Source organism: Ailuropoda melanoleuca, chromosome 4 (assembly GCF_002007445.2).
Source record: "Ailuropoda melanoleuca isolate Jingjing chromosome 4, ASM200744v2, whole genome shotgun sequence".
Lineage (NCBI taxonomy): Eukaryota > Metazoa > Chordata > Mammalia > Carnivora > Ursidae > Ailuropoda > Ailuropoda melanoleuca.
In genome coordinates this window covers 94,840,521-94,858,965 of record NC_048221.1, presented here as the reverse complement: position 1 = coordinate 94,858,965, position 18,445 = coordinate 94,840,521, and the positions used below count along the sequence as shown (strand labels likewise).

General features: G+C 36.7%; 1 protein-coding gene across 1 annotated transcript in view; it reads left to right on the top strand.

Annotated features, from left to right (window-relative positions):
• EXOC6B (exocyst complex component 6B) overlaps positions 1 to 18,445 on the top strand; it is a 569,711-nt gene that overhangs the window by 238,529 nt on the left and 312,737 nt on the right. The window contains exon 8 of the mRNA XM_034657278.1: positions 919 to 987. Within this exon, the coding sequence (XP_034513169.1) occupies positions 919 to 987 (69 nt within the window). The remainder of the gene's footprint in view (positions 1 to 918; positions 988 to 18,445) is intronic.

Sequence of the window (18,445 nt, the reverse complement as noted above, 5' to 3'; positions counted from 1 at the left end):
AAAACTGCAGCTAGGTCTTTTATTTTGATTATTTCTTTATGCAATTTTGTCTTTTCTTTTTTGCTTTATTTTGTTTTGTTCAATATTTACTTTGTGTCCTTTTATTCTTAATTCCTATAGGTGAACAATATAGGGAATAGTTACCTTTTCAGTTGAGGAAATTGAGGCCAAAGTAAATTGTGAGTTTCTTATTGTCAGGTCACATAACCAAACAGTTTTTAGCACTGAGACTATCTCCAGTTCTTACCTAATGTTGTTTGTTTTATTTTGTCTTTTGATGTCTAGATTTAATTTGTCTACATTGTTCTTATTATAATATTCTGCTATTACTTATAGATTTGGCTTTTCCATTTATTATTTTACTTTTTACACAATCCCCCTCTCTTTCTAGCATATTTCTGTATTTTGATTGCATGCTGATGTAAATACTAATTCTTATGCCCTTCAGAAGTTGGCTGGCAGATCATTTAATTCCTCCTGTGTGGCAAGTTTTGGTTGAGACCACTGAAACCTGGTCTTTTATATAGACCGCCATGAATCTAAGGAGATGCAGTCACGCTGTCAAAGTCACATTCCCACCTTCTTCTCTTCCTTTTTGGAGGCTTCTTTTTTGAAGCCTGAAATATATCTCTAAAAGCAGATGCAGGGCCCATGACACCTGTCACGCTTCTGTGTTATTTATCCTTCTGTTCTGTGTCCCAGCCTTGCTGCTATCTCCACAGTTTATTAATCCCATGGCTAAAATACCAAAACTAGGTTTCTGGGAGCATGGTTTGTTTGTTTGTTTGTTCCGTGTTTTTCTCCTAGAAACTAGAGTTGGCTTTTTTTTTTTTTACACTCGAATAGTAAAAATGAATGCAGTTCAAAGTTCTTCATAGCATTGTTTTAATACTTTTGACAATCTTGTTTGTTTTGCAGGTACCTGGAGCCCAAGATTTGGTGGATTTCTCTCCTGTTTATCGATGTCTACACATATATTCTGTTCTGGTGAGTAATTTCCTCTTCCCCTCTTCCTTTCTTCTCCTCCTCGCTACTCCTTCTCTCCATCTATCATTCCTTATCATATAAAGATGGAGCAAGATATAGATTTAGTTGTCTGAAGGCAGCTAAAATAAGTAGATACTTTTTTTTCAAACTTATGTACAGAGAATTACATAAATAATATATATCTTAGTTTGTGACACACCATTATCATTATTTCATGTTAGTCCAAGGTATATGTGTAATACTTATTTTAACTGATTTTAAATTTTTACTAACCTGATAGATACTGAAGGCTGTGCCACCCAGCGATTGAATCGAAACTCCCTTTCTATTCAAGGTCATGGGCATTCCCTTTATGCTACCTTTAACCTTTAACATTTTTCCCATCACGTGTTGATGGTGATCCATCTTGGATTCACTGTAGTGTAGTATGAGGTGGGAATCCAACTTAATTTTTTTATATGATGAATTCAGTTTTACCAGTCCCATCTACTACATAATCTATATATTGCCCACTGATTCCTGGTAGTACCTTGGGCATATAATAAATACCCATATGTGAGAATCTGTTTCTCAGTTCTCTAGTTTGTTAAATTTGGTTTTGTGATACATCTACATGTATGGTTAAACAGGTCCCTTCTCATTTCTCCTCTTTTAAATTGCCTTCGCTATATATGAACCTTATTTTCTCTATTTTATTTATTTATTTGTTTTAAACAAATTATTTGATTCAAGTATAGAATGAATCTTCATAATGAAAATAGCTGTATATGTAAGTAGGTGTTTTGTTTTGTTTTTTCAAATGGAAAGCCTTCAGTACCTTTTTCCCCAAAGAAGTTAAAATAAATTGGGGCTACCTTAAGGTTATAACTTCCTCGAGGCTTATCTTCTGACAGAATCATTTTCTACAATCATTTTCTCTTCTTTTTCTCCTCCTCCTCCTCTTCCTCCTTCTTCTTTTTGTTTCAAGTTTTTTTTTTAAATTCCAGTTAGTTAACATAGAGTGATATAGTGTAACCTTAAGTTTCGGAGTAGATTTTAGTGGTTCTCTCTATATATTTTAGAATCTTTGAGTTCATAAAAAAAATCCTTCTAGAATTTTGATTTGAATTGATTGAATTTATAGATAAATTTTGGGAAGAATTGACAACTTTATAATGCTAAGTCATGCTACTCATGGAAGAGGAAAGTCTACTTTTAAATTATTAAGTTTTGTTTCTATGTTAACAGTTTTGGGGATTCTTTTAAGGTTAATAGCAAAATACAGTTTTTGTTGCTGTTTTCTACTTTTTAATTTAATAATTGCTGATGTTGAGGAATGCTCTTGATTTTTCTAATTTAACTTAAATCTGGCAACTTTGCTCAACTCTTTTTATTAGTAATTATGGTTTGTTTTTTGGTGTTTGATAGATTTTCTGTGTAGTTGATCATAATTTTGATTTTCTGTGTAGTTGACCTGCAGATACTGACTTATTTTCTTCCTATCCATATATCTCATTGTTCTTTATATTGTCTTATTGTATTGACCAGATTCATCATTACTTTATTGTTGAGGGAGATAATAGTAGATGTCCTTGTCTGATTTTTGATCTCTAACAGAATGTATCTAAAGTTCCTCCATTAACTGATGTTTGCACTAAGTTTTTGGTAAATATTCTTTATCTAGTTATTCCTAGACTCCTGATATTTTTTTTTATAAAAACATAAATGAGTATTGAATTTTATTGGATTTGTTTTCCAAATATATTGATACAGTCTTGTGGTCTTTATCCTTTAGTTCATGAATGTGGTGAGTTTCATTGATAGATTTTTGTGATATTAGATGATCCTTGTGTTTGTTAGATAAATCCAACTCGATGAGATGTATTATTGCTTTTTTTTTTTTAACAGTCTGGAATTCTACTCCTTTTATTTTTTTATTCTTAATCCTTTTTATATTTATGTATATGGTTTATTGTTAAGTCTCATTGTTTTTTGTTAAGTCTCGTCATTACAAAATCAAGGGTACTTTTCCTCTCAAATAGTGTAAAAGTGTGAAAATCAGTAGTTTGCTTAGTTTAGTGTTATATCTTCAGTGCCAACAACAGTCCTTGGCATATAGTATGTACTCAACAAATATCAACTGAATGAATAAGTGAGTGGTAGCTAAAAAAACGCAGTGCTTTTGTTTGAGCGTATGCTAACTCAAGCTTTATCACTCATTTACTTATTCACTAAACTTACTGAATTTCTGTTCTGCAGGAAATGGGTTTGGAGAGCAAGGATGTATAAATAAGTCAAGGACTTCTGCTTTTAAAAAATTACAGTCTACCAGGAGAGAAATCATAATTTCTGAATGACTATAATATGACAGCACTTTATCTCATCACTGTGCATTTGCTAGTTTTTGTAAGCTTTATTAAGATTTTTATGATATAGAAAATGCAACAAATTTTCCTCAAATGAGAACTCTCCTAGTAATTCATAAGAGCACTAAAGTAATTTATTTGCACACCTACTTACTGTGTGGTGTGAGGCAAGGTACCTAAACCTTAGCTTTCTCAGATGTGAGCTGTGATAATCATGATCAGTACAGTTGCAGATAATATATGAATGATGCCTCACTCCGTCTTTGGCACATAATTGAAATTTAATCAGTGGCAGTTAATCTGGCAAGAGTTATGTATCTCTGAGACTGATTATTAGACACATTATTGGTATTTTTTAAAGTATATGATGTAAAGTATAGACATGTAGGCAGAGGTTCTAGTCTCTGCCATCAACATACAAAGTTTATCAATTATTCAAAACATACATGTTCTTAAATACACAAAGTCTGTGTCATCCTAAACTGTGAGTTTAAGGAGGACCTTTAACTGCCCATTTAAAAATAAATTCCACACACTGATACTCTGTAGTGTTGAAATATTTGGCATTCATTAATGTTCTGTAATAATTTGATAAGGCATAGTTTATGTGGCAGAGACAGGCCTCTTTCCTCATTCACACGTCCATAATGTTTCCTGGTTTTGAAAAAATACAACTAGTGGTAAGAGCTCAGCTCTGTTTCTGGAATACATGTTTATTTTTTAGACATTGCTGTTCCAGACCTAGATGGACTTTAAGAAAGCACTCAGATATCTCTTTTGCTAAAGGAAGAGCCAGACCATGTATGACTTCTAGAGTGGACTCTCTGTAGCTTTTTGGGGGGCTGTAATTTGTTACTTCTCTGTATTCGTTTCCCCATTCTCAAATCACTAATTTGTATTATTATATAGTAGAGGGCATCTCTTCATAATATTAATGACAAAGATATTTAAAAATGGATTACTTAGGGGTGCCTGGGTGGCACAGCGGTTAAGCGTCTGCCTTCAGCTCAGGGCATGATCCCGGCGTTCTGGGATCGAGTCCCACATCAGGCTCCTCCGCTATGAGCCTGCTTCTTCCTCTCCCACTCCCCCTGCTTGTGTTGCCTCTTTCGCTGGCTGTCTCTATCTCTGTCAAATAAATAAATAAAATCTTAAAAAAAAATAAAAATAAAAATGGATTACTTAATCTAAAAATTTGTAACATAAATATTTTTTTTTCATTTCCTGATGTAGTTAATATTAACATTTTTGGATATTCCACAGGCAACACAAATTCTGTATGTTTCCTCATGAACTCGTTATGTCCCCCTTCCCTAAAATCTACTGTTCTGGGATTTACCGTGATCTCAGGTAGTAACAGCATTCTGTCAAGTCCCCAGGCAGAAGCCCAAACTTTTCTTTTTTCTCAGTGCCATATCCAGATCTCTGTATCTTGCAGATGTGACCTCCTAAGTACAGTTTTACTTTCTCTCATCCTCCCCTATCCTAAAATGATTGCCCTAGATCATCAGGAGTGTTGAAAACATTCTCTTAACTGTTCTCCCTACCTTATATTGTAAATCCCTAACTCGACTTCTCACTGTAGTGATAGCGATCTGTGTATCATACAAATCTGACATATATGTTGTCTGCTTAAAATTCTCTAATTCATCACTTATGGAGTAAAATACAGAAGTATAGAAGGTTTTCCATGTCCTGTCTGCCATATTTTCTGCTGCTTACCACCTTGCTTTAATGATACCAAAATGCTTCCAGTTCTTGAACAAACCATGCTGCTTCCTGCCTGCCATCCTTTCCTCATTCTAGTCCTTCTGCCTGAATGAGTACTCCCACTTCTTTTTATTTTACGGATTCGTACTTATTTCATATGTGTGTCCTCCATCAGATTTTCCTGATGTTTCAGGTGGAGCTCAGTGGACCCTCTTCGCCTTTGCGCCGTTATAGGACCCGGTACATAGTTGTATCAGTGCTGACTGTATTATATCATCTTATCCTAAATAGGTATTCTTTTTCCTCAATAGACTGTAAGCTCTTTTAGGGCAGGTACCATGTTTTATTCATCTTTTTTAGCCCTAGCACTTAGCACTTAGTATTAGTAGTATATAATACTCAATAAATGTTTGTTTTTGATTTTGAAAGATAACTGCCCTCCTTTTGACCTGCAAATGAATCCAGTATTCTAGCCTCAGGCAGTGTTATACAATATCAGGGCTGGGACTTATATGAGGGAAAACAGTTCTATTGGTGTCCAACGGAAGGATCATAACAGAAGTAACAAAAAGTTCTAATATTTTGTCATTTACAATAGTGTTTATCTGAACTTTTGGCCTGGAGGATAACAAGGCACACTTTGAATAAACATGGCAATATTTATTATTTTTAGTGAAACCGACCTTCCATTCACCCCCCTTTTATGGCTGTGCTGCTTATAAATTCCCAAAGGATTATTTGAAAAATCCTACTTATATCTGCCAGCCTTATCAGTAGGGCAGGAGTTCACGTATTGTAACAGGAGGTCAGATTTCGGTCATGGTCTTATAGATGGGGCCAAGCACCTGTAAATTCTTCCTTTGGTGACTAAAGTGAAGTACAATATCAAACAGGCAGTGAGACTTTCCTAGGAAGTGCTGAACTTTGGCAGGAAGGGCAAACTTTGGCAGGAGGAGGGGAGGGAAGAAAGTGAACAAGGGTCAGATAGTGGTTAATTGAGACTTGGTTCTTGGTATAGTAATGCAGTGGAAGTGTGCAGAGCAAATGTAGGTGTATTTTATAGAATTGTTTTAAACAACTTATACTGTTTAAATCTTTATATACGGTTTAGGGATGGGCAGGTAAGGGGAAGGATATAAAACATCATTTTACAGTCATTAAGGGTAATTTTTTTTAGGAGGAAAAAAATAAACTAAAAACTTTACTGGAAGAGAAGTGATGAATAATAATAACTGGAGAGTTCTGTACATAGTATGGTAGTAGTTACAAAGATGGATGGCCTATCTGTCTAACGAAGACAGAAACCAGTCTGTCTTATAGATTTTTTGAAAACTCTATCAACCCAGTGATGTCTGCCATGTTTATGGGCTCCAATCCTTGAACTCAGCTCAGTTTGGACAAAGGTTTGTATATACTTCAAGCTCTTCTGTACGCTGCAACATCTTTCTGACTCCTCTCCAAATTTGCTGCTCATTCACCCTTCTATCATTGAAAGAGTGTATATATATATATGTCCCATATCAAGGAGCTTGGGTGTCATTAAGAACCTGGGGGAGCAAACCTGTAAATAAAACCAATTCCTGGTTTGTGGGTCTCATTTATAATCTTATCTTTTTGTGGTTTCTTATTCTCCAGTGATTTACATCGTCTGCTCATTAACAATTAAAGAAAATTCTAGGTTAAAGAATGTTGACCAATGTATACCTTCGATTTATGTAGTTTTCTGCATTTGTGTTGAAAAGTGTACTTTTTAAAGATTTCTGACATCTTGGATCCAGGCATAGCATATTATAAGCCATACGTGGATTTTTTTAGTAAGCAGCAACCTCTCAGTATTACATGAATCATAAGAACCTCATTTTTATTTAATTCAGTTTCAGTTACTAATGGAGACTGTAAAACAGCCTGAGATATAAGGGAATGCAGAATGTCATTGTGTAGTGAATTCATATTACAAAGGCTCTAGCAAGTGCAGTATTTCTTTTAAATTTTCTTGGGCAAGGGGCCTCTGAGAATTTGATGAAAGCTGTGAACCCTTTCCCCAGACAAAATGCACATATGTACAGGCATGTGATATTTTGCTTAGAATTTCAGAAGCTTCCTCAACTCCTGAATTTTATTAAACCTAGAAAGAATCCCTCGTGTAAAAGGAGCTAGAGGCTGAGTTAGGTTTCAGGTGCCTGCTGACTACAGACCTATGCCCCAGAATAGCTTACCCCAGTTCTAGTTGAGTATCCCCTTTTATAAGCTCCTAAGGACACCCTACCACTTGTCTTCCTCTTAGGTTTGGAAGCCTTGCCAAAATCTAAATTTAAAAGCATATTTCAAAGTGAACTTATTTCTGTGTCATAAATCTTCATTCCCTGGGCAGTCATTATGCATGGCAAGCTGGTGACCTGTTTTTCTATTAAGAATAAGTTAGCTCCAGCACCTAAACTAATAGGTTTGTCCCCTGAATTCTTTTACTAAGAAGGATTCAGACAGAGATTTAAAAATAATTATGAGAATTATAGTTAGTAATTTATGTCCCTGGACATAATTTTGTAAAGTTTCTGGATATTTACCTCTTACTTGCTTTTAATAATATCCCTTTTTAAGTACTTGGCTATAATTTGGAGAAATGAGTCAGTAGCGGAGCTAGAATTTACGCACAATGTCTTTATAGTCCTTCATGATCATTGCTGGGGCCAGGGGTGGGGTGTGGTAGGCAGGAATCTTCCTGGAACATATTTCTCCCTTTCTAATCTGAGGATTTCTACTTGTATGGTCTACAGTGGGAGCTAGAGGAAAGTGCAAAATCCATGGTCCTGTGACTACTGATAATAGCAAGGAAAGGATTTGGAGAGTGGAAAAAGGAATGGATAAAAGCAGTTTTAAGTGACATATTTTCTGAAGTGTTAAGGGAATTACCTAATGAAATTACATAAAGAACTTTGGCAGCTGTTGGCTGTTACATTAAAGCATTTGGGAAATAGATGCTTGAAAGGCCTAAGACACTGCTGAAATTTTCAATTAAAGAAAAACGATTAGTTTTGGCATTCTAAGCTTAGACTTCCAGATCCTTTCAAATAGCGACAGTTGAAGGGTTGTTGTTTATATATGTATTTGTAATAATGTTATCTTGGATTTTATAGAACATTTTGTGCAACAATCTCATAGTGCTTCACCAGTTTGACTACATTAAATAAGTGACTTATTCATATGGTAAATATGAGAAAAACATCTCACGTGGTACTGGCCTCACTCTGAATCAAGCCATGAAATAGTTCTTTTGTTGGTACCAGTGGTAAGATTTTAGGGCTCTTAGTCCTGTTGCCTCAGAAGACACTGTTGCTATTTAATAATTAAGTAAAGTGAACAACAAGAATTGGAACGTAGACTTAAAGCAGGTCTGCAGGGTTGGGTGTATTTTTGATGGTCAGATTTTTTAAATTGTTAATTGGCTTAAAAAGAAGAGACTCCCTTTTAAAAAAATAGTAAAACATTTCTGCTACATCTAGGTATTAAGACAGTTGACTGGCAAATGAAAAAAAGATATTCATACATCAGCTTCATGCAATTTTCCTCATATTTCTCACAGACCATTGATCTGGCAGTGAACGCTGATAAATAGAGCTCTGACTCGCTTTTTAGTTTTCATTAAAATTGATTGTACTTTACTGTAGCCTATCTTTTAGACCTATCCTGATTCTATTTTAAACATTGACACTATTGACTTGTATGCATTTTATGTAACTGTAGTAAAAATCCATTATTTAAACTTTCAAAGACACTTGAATGAGCATTCAAATATTTGGTTTGGGTGGAAACACAAGCAGGGCCATTTACTACTCCGATGGTAAAAACTAAGACAAATGAGAAAGGCCTATATGCAAAATTCTAGGAGCTTAGAGTTTGTAAATTTTTATTCTCATTTGACATTTCCGAAGATGGTGTTACAGAGAGAGGGAAATAGCACTTCATTTCACCAGTCACATGAAATTGGAAATTGTGGCTATAGAATTCCAGCATTGCCAGAGGCACATAGCTTAATGATCTAGATCTTCTTAAAGTTGTTTCTGGAGCTATATTTCTAGGGAACACCAGGCTCATCAGATGATCTGTTTAAAAAAAAAAAAAAGGTGGAGGGCTCCTGTTTCAGATGTCATCAGAACTCTGTATACTGTATTTCTGTCTTGGTATTTTTTTTGTTGTTGTTGTTGTTTTATTTTTTTACAGATCACATTAGTATATTTAAGTGTGCTCTAAGAAGAACTGCAAAGAACAAACATGTTGAATTTTATTTAAGCTGGTATTTCTTAATATAGTGAAAGAGGTAAGGACGACCAGGGCGCTTTCTGCTCTCAGAAGTTCATAACTTAAGGCTCTAGAGAAAAGCTGCTTTGTAGAAAACTGTGAAGATACCTTTTTTTTTTTTTAATCCATCATGTTTATTTGAAATATATACATTTTCTTTGGGAAGTAAGAAAAGAACATTGAACTTTTAATGGAAAAGCCTTCCTGAGAACAGTAATATGAAATGGGTAGGTACCATTTTCAAGTCTTCGGGATAGCAACGATATTAGAAAGGAATGCTGATGTGTATATATTTGACAGTTATTTTTTAAGAACTTTAAGTGAGTTATATTTTAGGCTCTGATATTTAGACACTACTCCTCTGGACTGTTTTTGTGAGTGTTGTTTTATTCTCATTTTAAATGGACTGTCTTTCCCGTCTCAGAAATACTCATTTGCCTTCCCCCCACTATTGAAGGCAAATGCAAGTCGCACTGTTTGAGGAGCCAGCTTACACAGAGCAGAGCTGGGAGGTTTCTGGTTTGCTTCCGTGGTGATCTTGAGGACTTCTGAGCAATAAGAGCGGAGTTTGAGTATTTTCTTTAGAGATATTTTTTTAATGTGGAAAGTTTTGCCCTGAAATATTTGGTGACTCCTAGTCCATCTCTGACACTTAGCAGATTGTCTCGTCACTCTGCTGCCGTATCTCCCCGCCTCCTAGTTGCACTGACCCACCAGTGCCTGGTGAGGTTAGATAGGCATAAACACTACATAGATCATAGAGAAAAGCTGAGGGTGAGATACTTTGTGCACTGCATTGATAAGGACACAGGAAAAGCCATTTATAGCGATAACTTTCCTGTAGTATGGGCTAATGGGCCCTGGTTTGTAGCCGCTGTAATCTAGCTGTTTATAATTGTCATATTGCTCCTTTAACCTGGTGACCTTATTACCCATGAGCATACATATCATTTGGCTTTGAATAAAAACAAGAGGCAAAAAAATGTGATCAAAAAAAATTTTTTTTCTACACATGCTCACATTTGTTTTTCAAAATGCTTACGTCGAGAAGATTGAACTCCTCCAGGGTGCTTACTTTTTTTTTTTTTTCTAACAGTAATGTCTCACTTAAACAGCTTTAGACACCACAATGCAGAATTATTTTTTAAGCTCTGACAAAAAGAACAAGAAATAAATAATTTTCTGTATTACACCCAGTAACACCCCTTTGAAACATAATTTAAATCATATAAAAACTGTGCTTCAAATACTTTAGTTTCTCATTGTTCTCAGAGTAAAATAAACTTCTTAGCTTGGTCTATATAGTCTCCCATGTTCTATCCTTGGCTTGACTCTCTTACCTCATTTCTGGTTGCTCTTTTCCCCCTGCCTGCTTGCAGTCTATGCTCCAGATATGCTGACCCCATGTTCTCTCATGTTGATGCCTTTGTACAGGCAGTTCTTCTTCTTTTTTTTTTTTTTTAAGATTTTATTTACTTATTTGAGAGAGAGAGAAAGATAGTGAGAGAGAGCACGAGCAGGAGAGAGAGGGAGAAGCAGTCTCCCCGTTGAGCAGGGAGCCGATGTGGGGCTCGATCCCAAGATCCTGAGATTATGACCTGAGCCAAAGGCAGACACTTAACCCACTGAGCCACCCAGGTGCCCCCAGGCAGTTCTCTTTCCCGAAACATATTCCGTATTTTCTGTCTTCCTTTTGATATTTCTTCCTATTAGTTATGCCAATTTTCTCCCATTACTGTCTCTGGATTTGGCATTTAAAATCTTCTCTCCCTCCTCTCATATTTCCAACCAGATCTCTCATGTCTTTTTCTTCGTTTTCCTATTTTGATTGTGACTGCCAGGTTTTTGTTTATTTTCACTTTTTAAATTTAAAAATTTTAGGTTCTTTTGCTTCCCTAAAATGCCTTCTTTACTGGCTACTTAGTTTAATACATTGTCCCAATAGTTTTGGATATTATGAGGGGGTGACTCAAATAACTGTGGCCAGACCCTTGTGATTTGAACAAGAGGACATGTAGGGGAGGGGTTTCCTTTTGTTTTATAGAGGAAATTTGGTCATTCAGACAGTTATGTAAGTTGCATATACCAAAATGATCTAACCAGAAGCAAATGCCATAACTGGAGCTCATGTTTAAATATAGCTGGTTGTGGCAGGTGTAATGAAGAGTTTGTTTGTAACCCATGAATAGAACTGATTTATTTTAAATAGTGAGGGATTTGGAAAAGCTGAGTTTGGGCCTATAGTGGATTCTCTGCTTTCTCAGATTTTTGTAACTCAAACCATAATCTGGAGGTGAAGTAGTTTAGGACCTCAATACTGGAGTAGAAACTCAGACTCTTTGCCTGTAACATTCCAGATTTGCTCAGAGAATGTAGGCAGAATTCATTTTACTGCCTTAACTGAATGTCTTTAGAACTTCTGGAACTCTCAGTTTACTGTGCTATTCTCACCACACAGAAGGAGCTTAACAAATCATTGTGAAACGAATGAATGAATGTGAGTGTTCAAAATCCCTCAAGAAAGAAAAATTAACAGAGACCTATGAAAGGACTATCAAAGATGCCACAGTGAAAGAAGCCATAGTGAAAGAAGATTTGGTTGTTTTGGCTGAGGTTAATATAGTTCATCCATCCATTATATGGAGTGTTACTAGCTTAGGTTTGGGATTTCTTCTTACCCTGAAACAAAGTACAAGATATGTTAACATATTTTTTTAGATATGAAAATGAGGTCATTTATGATGTTTAATGGTGATGTTTGTAGCAGTACAGGTTATGTTTGAGTACATGTAACTAAAGCCCAGCTTTAAGGGTTTAAGCAAAGACCGTTTGTTTTTTTTATAATGTGACAGGAAGCCAGGCACCTGGGTGTTGGTACGGCGGTGCCGCACTCATCAGAGACTTAGGTAGGTTCTTTTCGCGGTTTGGGTCCTCCATCTGGAGCGTGTAGTTTCTGTTTTTGATCTTTCAAGACGGAGACTACAACTTCAGGCAGCGTTCTCGTGTCTCGGAAGGAAAGCAGGTGGGAAGGCTACAGTGCAAGAGCTGCACTCCGTCCGAGTCTGTTTCTGTTCATCAGGAAAGCAGTAGCTTCAAAGAATAAAAGATTTTGTAAAAATGCTGAAGCCTACTGTAATTTTAAAAAACACTTAAAATTAGAAACTAAGTGATTCTGGTCAGCCTGGTGGTTTTTTAAATTAGGGACATCAGAAAAGCTTGAATCTAAATCTCGACTTAGACACGTCGTTACTTAATGTCTCACAGCCTCAATTTTCTGCATTTAAAAAATTCAAATAATGATGTTCATCTCACAGTGTTTCTGTGAGAATGAAATGAAAGAACGTATGTAAAAACACCTGGCCTGCTACCTTTAAATCTTAAAAAATATATTTCTCTTTCCAGCTTGTACATGTCCTGCTCACTCCTACCCTGCCATTAAGTTTTTATATTATAAAAAGGACTCTTTAAGAATGCAGCGAAGAATAAGGAACTAGACTAATGTATGTGTAGACATAAATACGCAGATACAGAAATAGTACGAGAACACCTGTGCTCTTCCTCCCACAATCCATCTCCATTTAATGTTACTTTTATAAAATACTAATCTAGAAATTAAGAATCACGAACTATCAAGGCAAGAAGGACTTTTGCCTACCCTTTCATTTATCCATCTCTTTTCCCAGAAGGAGAAACCTTGGCCTTGGGCAATTTAATTACTCACCTACAGTCATGTAAGTGGTAGGTAGCTGAGTTAGAACTCAAAGCTAAATATAAGTTCTCTGTCTTGTGTTCTTTCCTCCATCAGTTGTCATTATCATTAAAGTGGTTCGATTTATCATGCTAAGTGTGGAAAACTATTCAAAGTGCTTACAAGTATTAAGTTATTCATTATATCCTATTATGCCCTAATATGATATATAATAGATACATTAACTTTATAAACCTAATCAGCGCATGGTTTTTCTTGTTCTACCACCAGTAAAGGACTGGACCTAGTGTCTTGTCAATAATGATCAAAAGTAGGGATGGAAGTGGGAAGGCCTTCTACATTTTTTTAGTCTAGCTTTTCAAAACTTTTCTTTTCTCCTTCAGATTTGCCTTTAGTACATACTTTAACAATTCTGTGACTATGTGACTGTAACAACTTTATGTGACTATGTTTGTCAAAAACTTTTTGTTCTGGTTTTCTAGAACTGCTTTATGGGAAGGCCTGACTTGCCATAGTCATAGGGAGAAGAATGGGATTTTATTTTCTGAAACAATAAGAGCAGTTACTTTTGAAAATGGTTCGTCTGCCTACTTGTTTTTTTTTTTCTTTTCCTTGTAACGTAAAAGGATGCCTAGTATCTCTGAGACAGGGAATAGTCTAGTCCAGACCACATTTGGCTGCAACTAGTTGTGGGCTTAAGCAATCAACAGTGGCTACTTGTGAAGTTTGTTTAAGCTGTTACTCAAGTTTTTGGGAGGGCCTCGAAGACACTTTCCCTAAGTTTCAGTTGCATTTGACCTATTGTCTTTCTAGATTTTCCTACACCGTTCAGAAATTCAGATGTGTAATTCCTTCTACCAAAAAAAGCAATAAAAAGCAGCTGGGCTTTAAAATCTTAATGGAAAATAAAGAAGTAGGAGAGCTTGTAAGTGAGGTTATTTTCATTGGGGGAAAAAATAGAAAACCATGAGTCATTACTAATAATAAACAGATACATAAATGAATGAACGAATACATATAAATCTAAATACATACATATGTTAACAGGGGAGAAGCCTGGGTTTGTTCTTCTTACAGTAGAATGTTGAGTGTTGACTGTTGACAGACACTTAGGGTTCTCTTGCATGTCTGTACATCTTGTGAGGAGAGGCACCGTCTGTGTTTGTTCCGGATCATCTTTTCAAGGATCTTTGTGTAGCTTTGTAAGGTAGGGATGATGTCTCTCTCCTGTCAGAGAAAGAAGCAGGCATGTTTCCAGCTTTGGAAGATCGAGATAGTGTTTTTCTGTGGAGCAAAGATATTTGGGTTCCCTGTGCTCAGAGTTCCTCTCCTTTAAAGCAAACCGCTGTATGTGCAGGTGTCTCCTGGACATCTTCACATTGTCCTGTGGAGATGGGCACTCTGGGAACCGGTGCGCATGTTAAATGCTGATACTCTAGCCGCTGCTCTTGATACTAGTAACAAAGTGCTTTGTTTCTGATCCAGCTTTGTGCCTTCTAGCATCCATGAAATTGTGGCACACTAATTTGTTGGCTTGCAGGTGGCTAAAATCTCAGACTCTCTGTGGTTCTTCATTTTCCAGTCATTACAATAAAGATTTATTCGGGCAGGAATCATTCATAGGTACTAAATCTAGGGGGGGAGCTTTTGGCAAGTAGTAGTATATTTGGATGGTCTTCAAGTGTCCCAGGATTACTTATTAGTAATGAGACCAAAAAATATAATTGGGCACCCTTTTTATCAGGTGATCAAAATGTACATCATAACTGGGGGTCGGATGAACATTGTGCGTCTCCGAGTGAGATGCCCTGACGGTGATACCGCATTACTTCATGGATTTTCTTCCGATCAGGAGTGTATACCGGAATCTAATTTATGAGGAAAAGTCACAGCGACTTTAGATGAGAAGCTTTCTGCTCTGAAAGAAAGAGAGAGAGAGACAAAGTAAGAGAGAATATTTTACAAAAATGTCGATCAGAACAAAGAAGAAAAATCTGAGGAACTGTTTCAAATTAAAGGAAGCTAAAGCAGCCTGACAGCTAAATGTAGTGCCTCGTCCTAGTCCAGGATCGGTAAACAATTTCTCTGAGGGGCCTGATAGTCACATTTAAGGCTTTGTGGGCCATAGGGTCTCTGTCACAACCACTCAAGTTATACCTCAAAAGTAGCTAGACACCATATATAAATGAATGAGTGTGGTTGTATTCCAATAAAACTTTATTTACATAGTAAGTAATGGGATGGATTTGACCCATGGGCCATGGTTTGCTGATCCCTGTCCTAGACTGAATCTTGTACTTGAGGGAAAATGTGCTATAAAGGACATTTTCTGGATCCATTGACAAAACTGGAATATGGGCAGTAGATTAGGAAAATGTTAAATTTTCCGAAATTTGTAACTATTCGGTTGTTAGAGAAATTATTCTCAGGAAATGCGTGATGAGCTATTTAGGAATAAAGAGATCTGATGTATATATAACGTACTTTCAAGTGGCTAAGGAAAAAAAATAAATATTTAGAGAGCAAATGATAAAAGATATGGGGCAAAATATTGATGGGGTGAATCTGAGTGAATAGTAGTATGTGGGTATTTCTTCATACTATTCTTACAATTTTTCCTGTAAATTGGAATGATTTCCAAATAAAAGGCTTAAAGAGAATGTATGTTGGTATATGTGAATTTACACGTATATACATAGCCCAGAGAGAGGGAAAAATATAAAAAATTTTGTAGCTCCTTTATACTTTTTTGAAGATACCTACCAAAAAAGAGAGAGATTAACCAAAACATGAATTGAAAATGAAAATCTGTGATTGATGTAACAAGGGAAGCCAGCAGACATCATCCTTGGCCTAATCTGAATGCACTTAGTTACCAAGTGGCTGTAGTCTAGGGGCCAGAGGTTTTAGTGCGGTCTGAAAATGATGGTGGGAGCCACATTTTCCAGACTGCGAAACACAGGGTACCTTGTTTAGTCAGCACAGTTTAGGTCAAATGTGGTTATGAAAAACAGATGAATTCTGGTGATCAAGTTGTACTTTGACAAATATTCCATTGTTTGAACATGCAGTAATTTCTGAAAAATGTGAAGCAGCCTGGACTGCAGAGATTGAGTTCTCTCTTCTCAACTCCCTTGCCTGCTCACAAAGGTCTTGTCGTCGTGGGGAGTAGAAATAACAGGGCAGAAGAAGTATGTTAGATCTTCCCCTCCCCCTCCTTCCCCCCCTCCCCCCTCCTCCCCCCCCTTTTGCTCTACTGGCAAATCCAGCAGTTCGGAGGCGGGCTGTTTTGTCAGCTGGAGGTCTCGCACTCCTCTGGGCTTTAGGGACAGCTTTTGTGTTTTAGTTTTGCGGATAGTGGTGTGTTCTAGTGAATTAGATGCTTTGAGTTGATCCCATTAATAGAAAAATGGTACTTGAGGTTTAGTGAGACATTGTTATATTTCACGGACTCCTCTGGCCGTGACCTGAGAGTCATTATTTCATCCAATGTCTACCCCCACTTCAAGACGCTCATCTGTAGAACTCTGTCCCTATAACGTAAGAACTGTGGTAATAGCACAGCAGGCCAGAGATGCTTGATGCTGGGACTCCTCAGAGAGTCGTGTCCTCTTCAGTGGCTTATTTTTCCGTATATAATCTTGTGTTGTCGTTTTGTTGTTGCCGCTTCAGTATTTTGTCTCACTTTCTTCACTTCATTCATTATTCAATAAATATTTATCGCATGCTTATCGTTTGCAGAGCACATGGTCCATCCTTCTGCCTTTGGCTTGAATCTCTGTTTCAGATGACGTAGACTTGTGCTGTTCAGTAGGATGGCCACTAGCCTCATGTGGCTTTGGAGCACTTGAAACGTGGAGAATCCTAAATGAGATGTGCTGTATGTGTAAAATACACACCAGATCCAAAGGCTTGTTGCAAAAAAAGGACCGTAAGATATTTTACATCACCTGTGTTTTACTTTTCTTTTCTTTTCTTTTTTTTAAAAGATTTTTTTTTTAATTTCTCTATTCGACAGAGATAGAGACAGCCAGCGAGAGAGGGAACACAAGCAGGGGGAGTGGGAGAGGAAGAAGCAGGCTCATAGAGGAAGAGTCTGATGTGGGGCTCGATCCCATAATGCCGGAATCACGCCCTGAGCTGAAGGCAGATGCTTAACCGCTGTGCCACCCAGGCGCCCCTGTGTTTTACTTTTCTACTGTGTCTTCTAGAAAATTTTAAAATTGTAGTGTGGCTCACATTTATGGCTTGCATTCTATTTCTGTAGAACATTGCTGCTCATCAAATATGAAATAATGTATATAAACCTTGAGTACTTTTTCCTCTCTTATCATGAAGTGATTCTGGTCATTTCTAGTATTAGTATGTTTTTATGTTTTTATTTATATTTTTATGTTTTAAATAGGCTTCATATCCAGCGTGGAGCCCAATGTGGGGCTTGAACACATGACTCTGAGAGTAGGACCTGAGCTGAGATCAAGAGTCAGACGCTTAACCAACTGAGCCACCCAGGTGCCCCTAGTATTAGTATGGCCACATTTTCTATGAAAGAATATCAGTCATGATTATTACACCTTCCCCTTCCCACCAATTTTGATGATGGTCAGTACAGCTTAAAAATACCAATTCTAGTCCAATTGTTAAATTCTTGGTATATCATTTCTGAATAAATTTGGAACCCTGGTGAATTTCTCTGGGCAATCGGATTCATTAATAACAAGGTGATGTTTGTAAAAGTGATTAGTATGACCCACAAATCTTAATGGTAATATTTTCATGAATCTGGTAGAACTTTTATATTTGGTACCAAAATGTTAAGGAAAGTCTCTGTTGTTCCTTTCCTCCCCTCCCCTCCCCTCCCCTCCCCTCCCCCTCCCCTCCTCTCCTCTCCTCTCCTTCCTTTTTTATAACTGTTCTAGCTACAGGAAGGTAAGATCATGGTAATTGCATAATATAATGGGTTTAAAATATGAAAGAAAAAATTCACCTCTAATCTTGAACATTTAGTCATTTATCAAACTATAAATCAGTACAAGATGATGTAAAATGTTCAATACTTATTTGTGAAGATTATCTTTTGTTGCTGAAATCTACAGGGCACTTTGCTCTGAGGAGATTGGACTGGGAAAAAATGTTTGATGGCTGCCTGGCTGTGTCTTGGAAATGTTGGTTCTTTCATGCCCTGGGAAGGCTGCCAAGATATAAGTATTGCAGTGCCCTACAGATGGATTTATTTTTTAGAAGTTTGAAGCTAAATCTTCATTGTATACATTATGATGTATATATACCAGTGTTGGACCGCTGCAAATGATTGTGGCACTCTTAACATCTTTTGTCATCATAGTTGCATGGTTTAGATTTAGTTTGTCTTTCATTAGGTAGGTCATATTGGGTATTA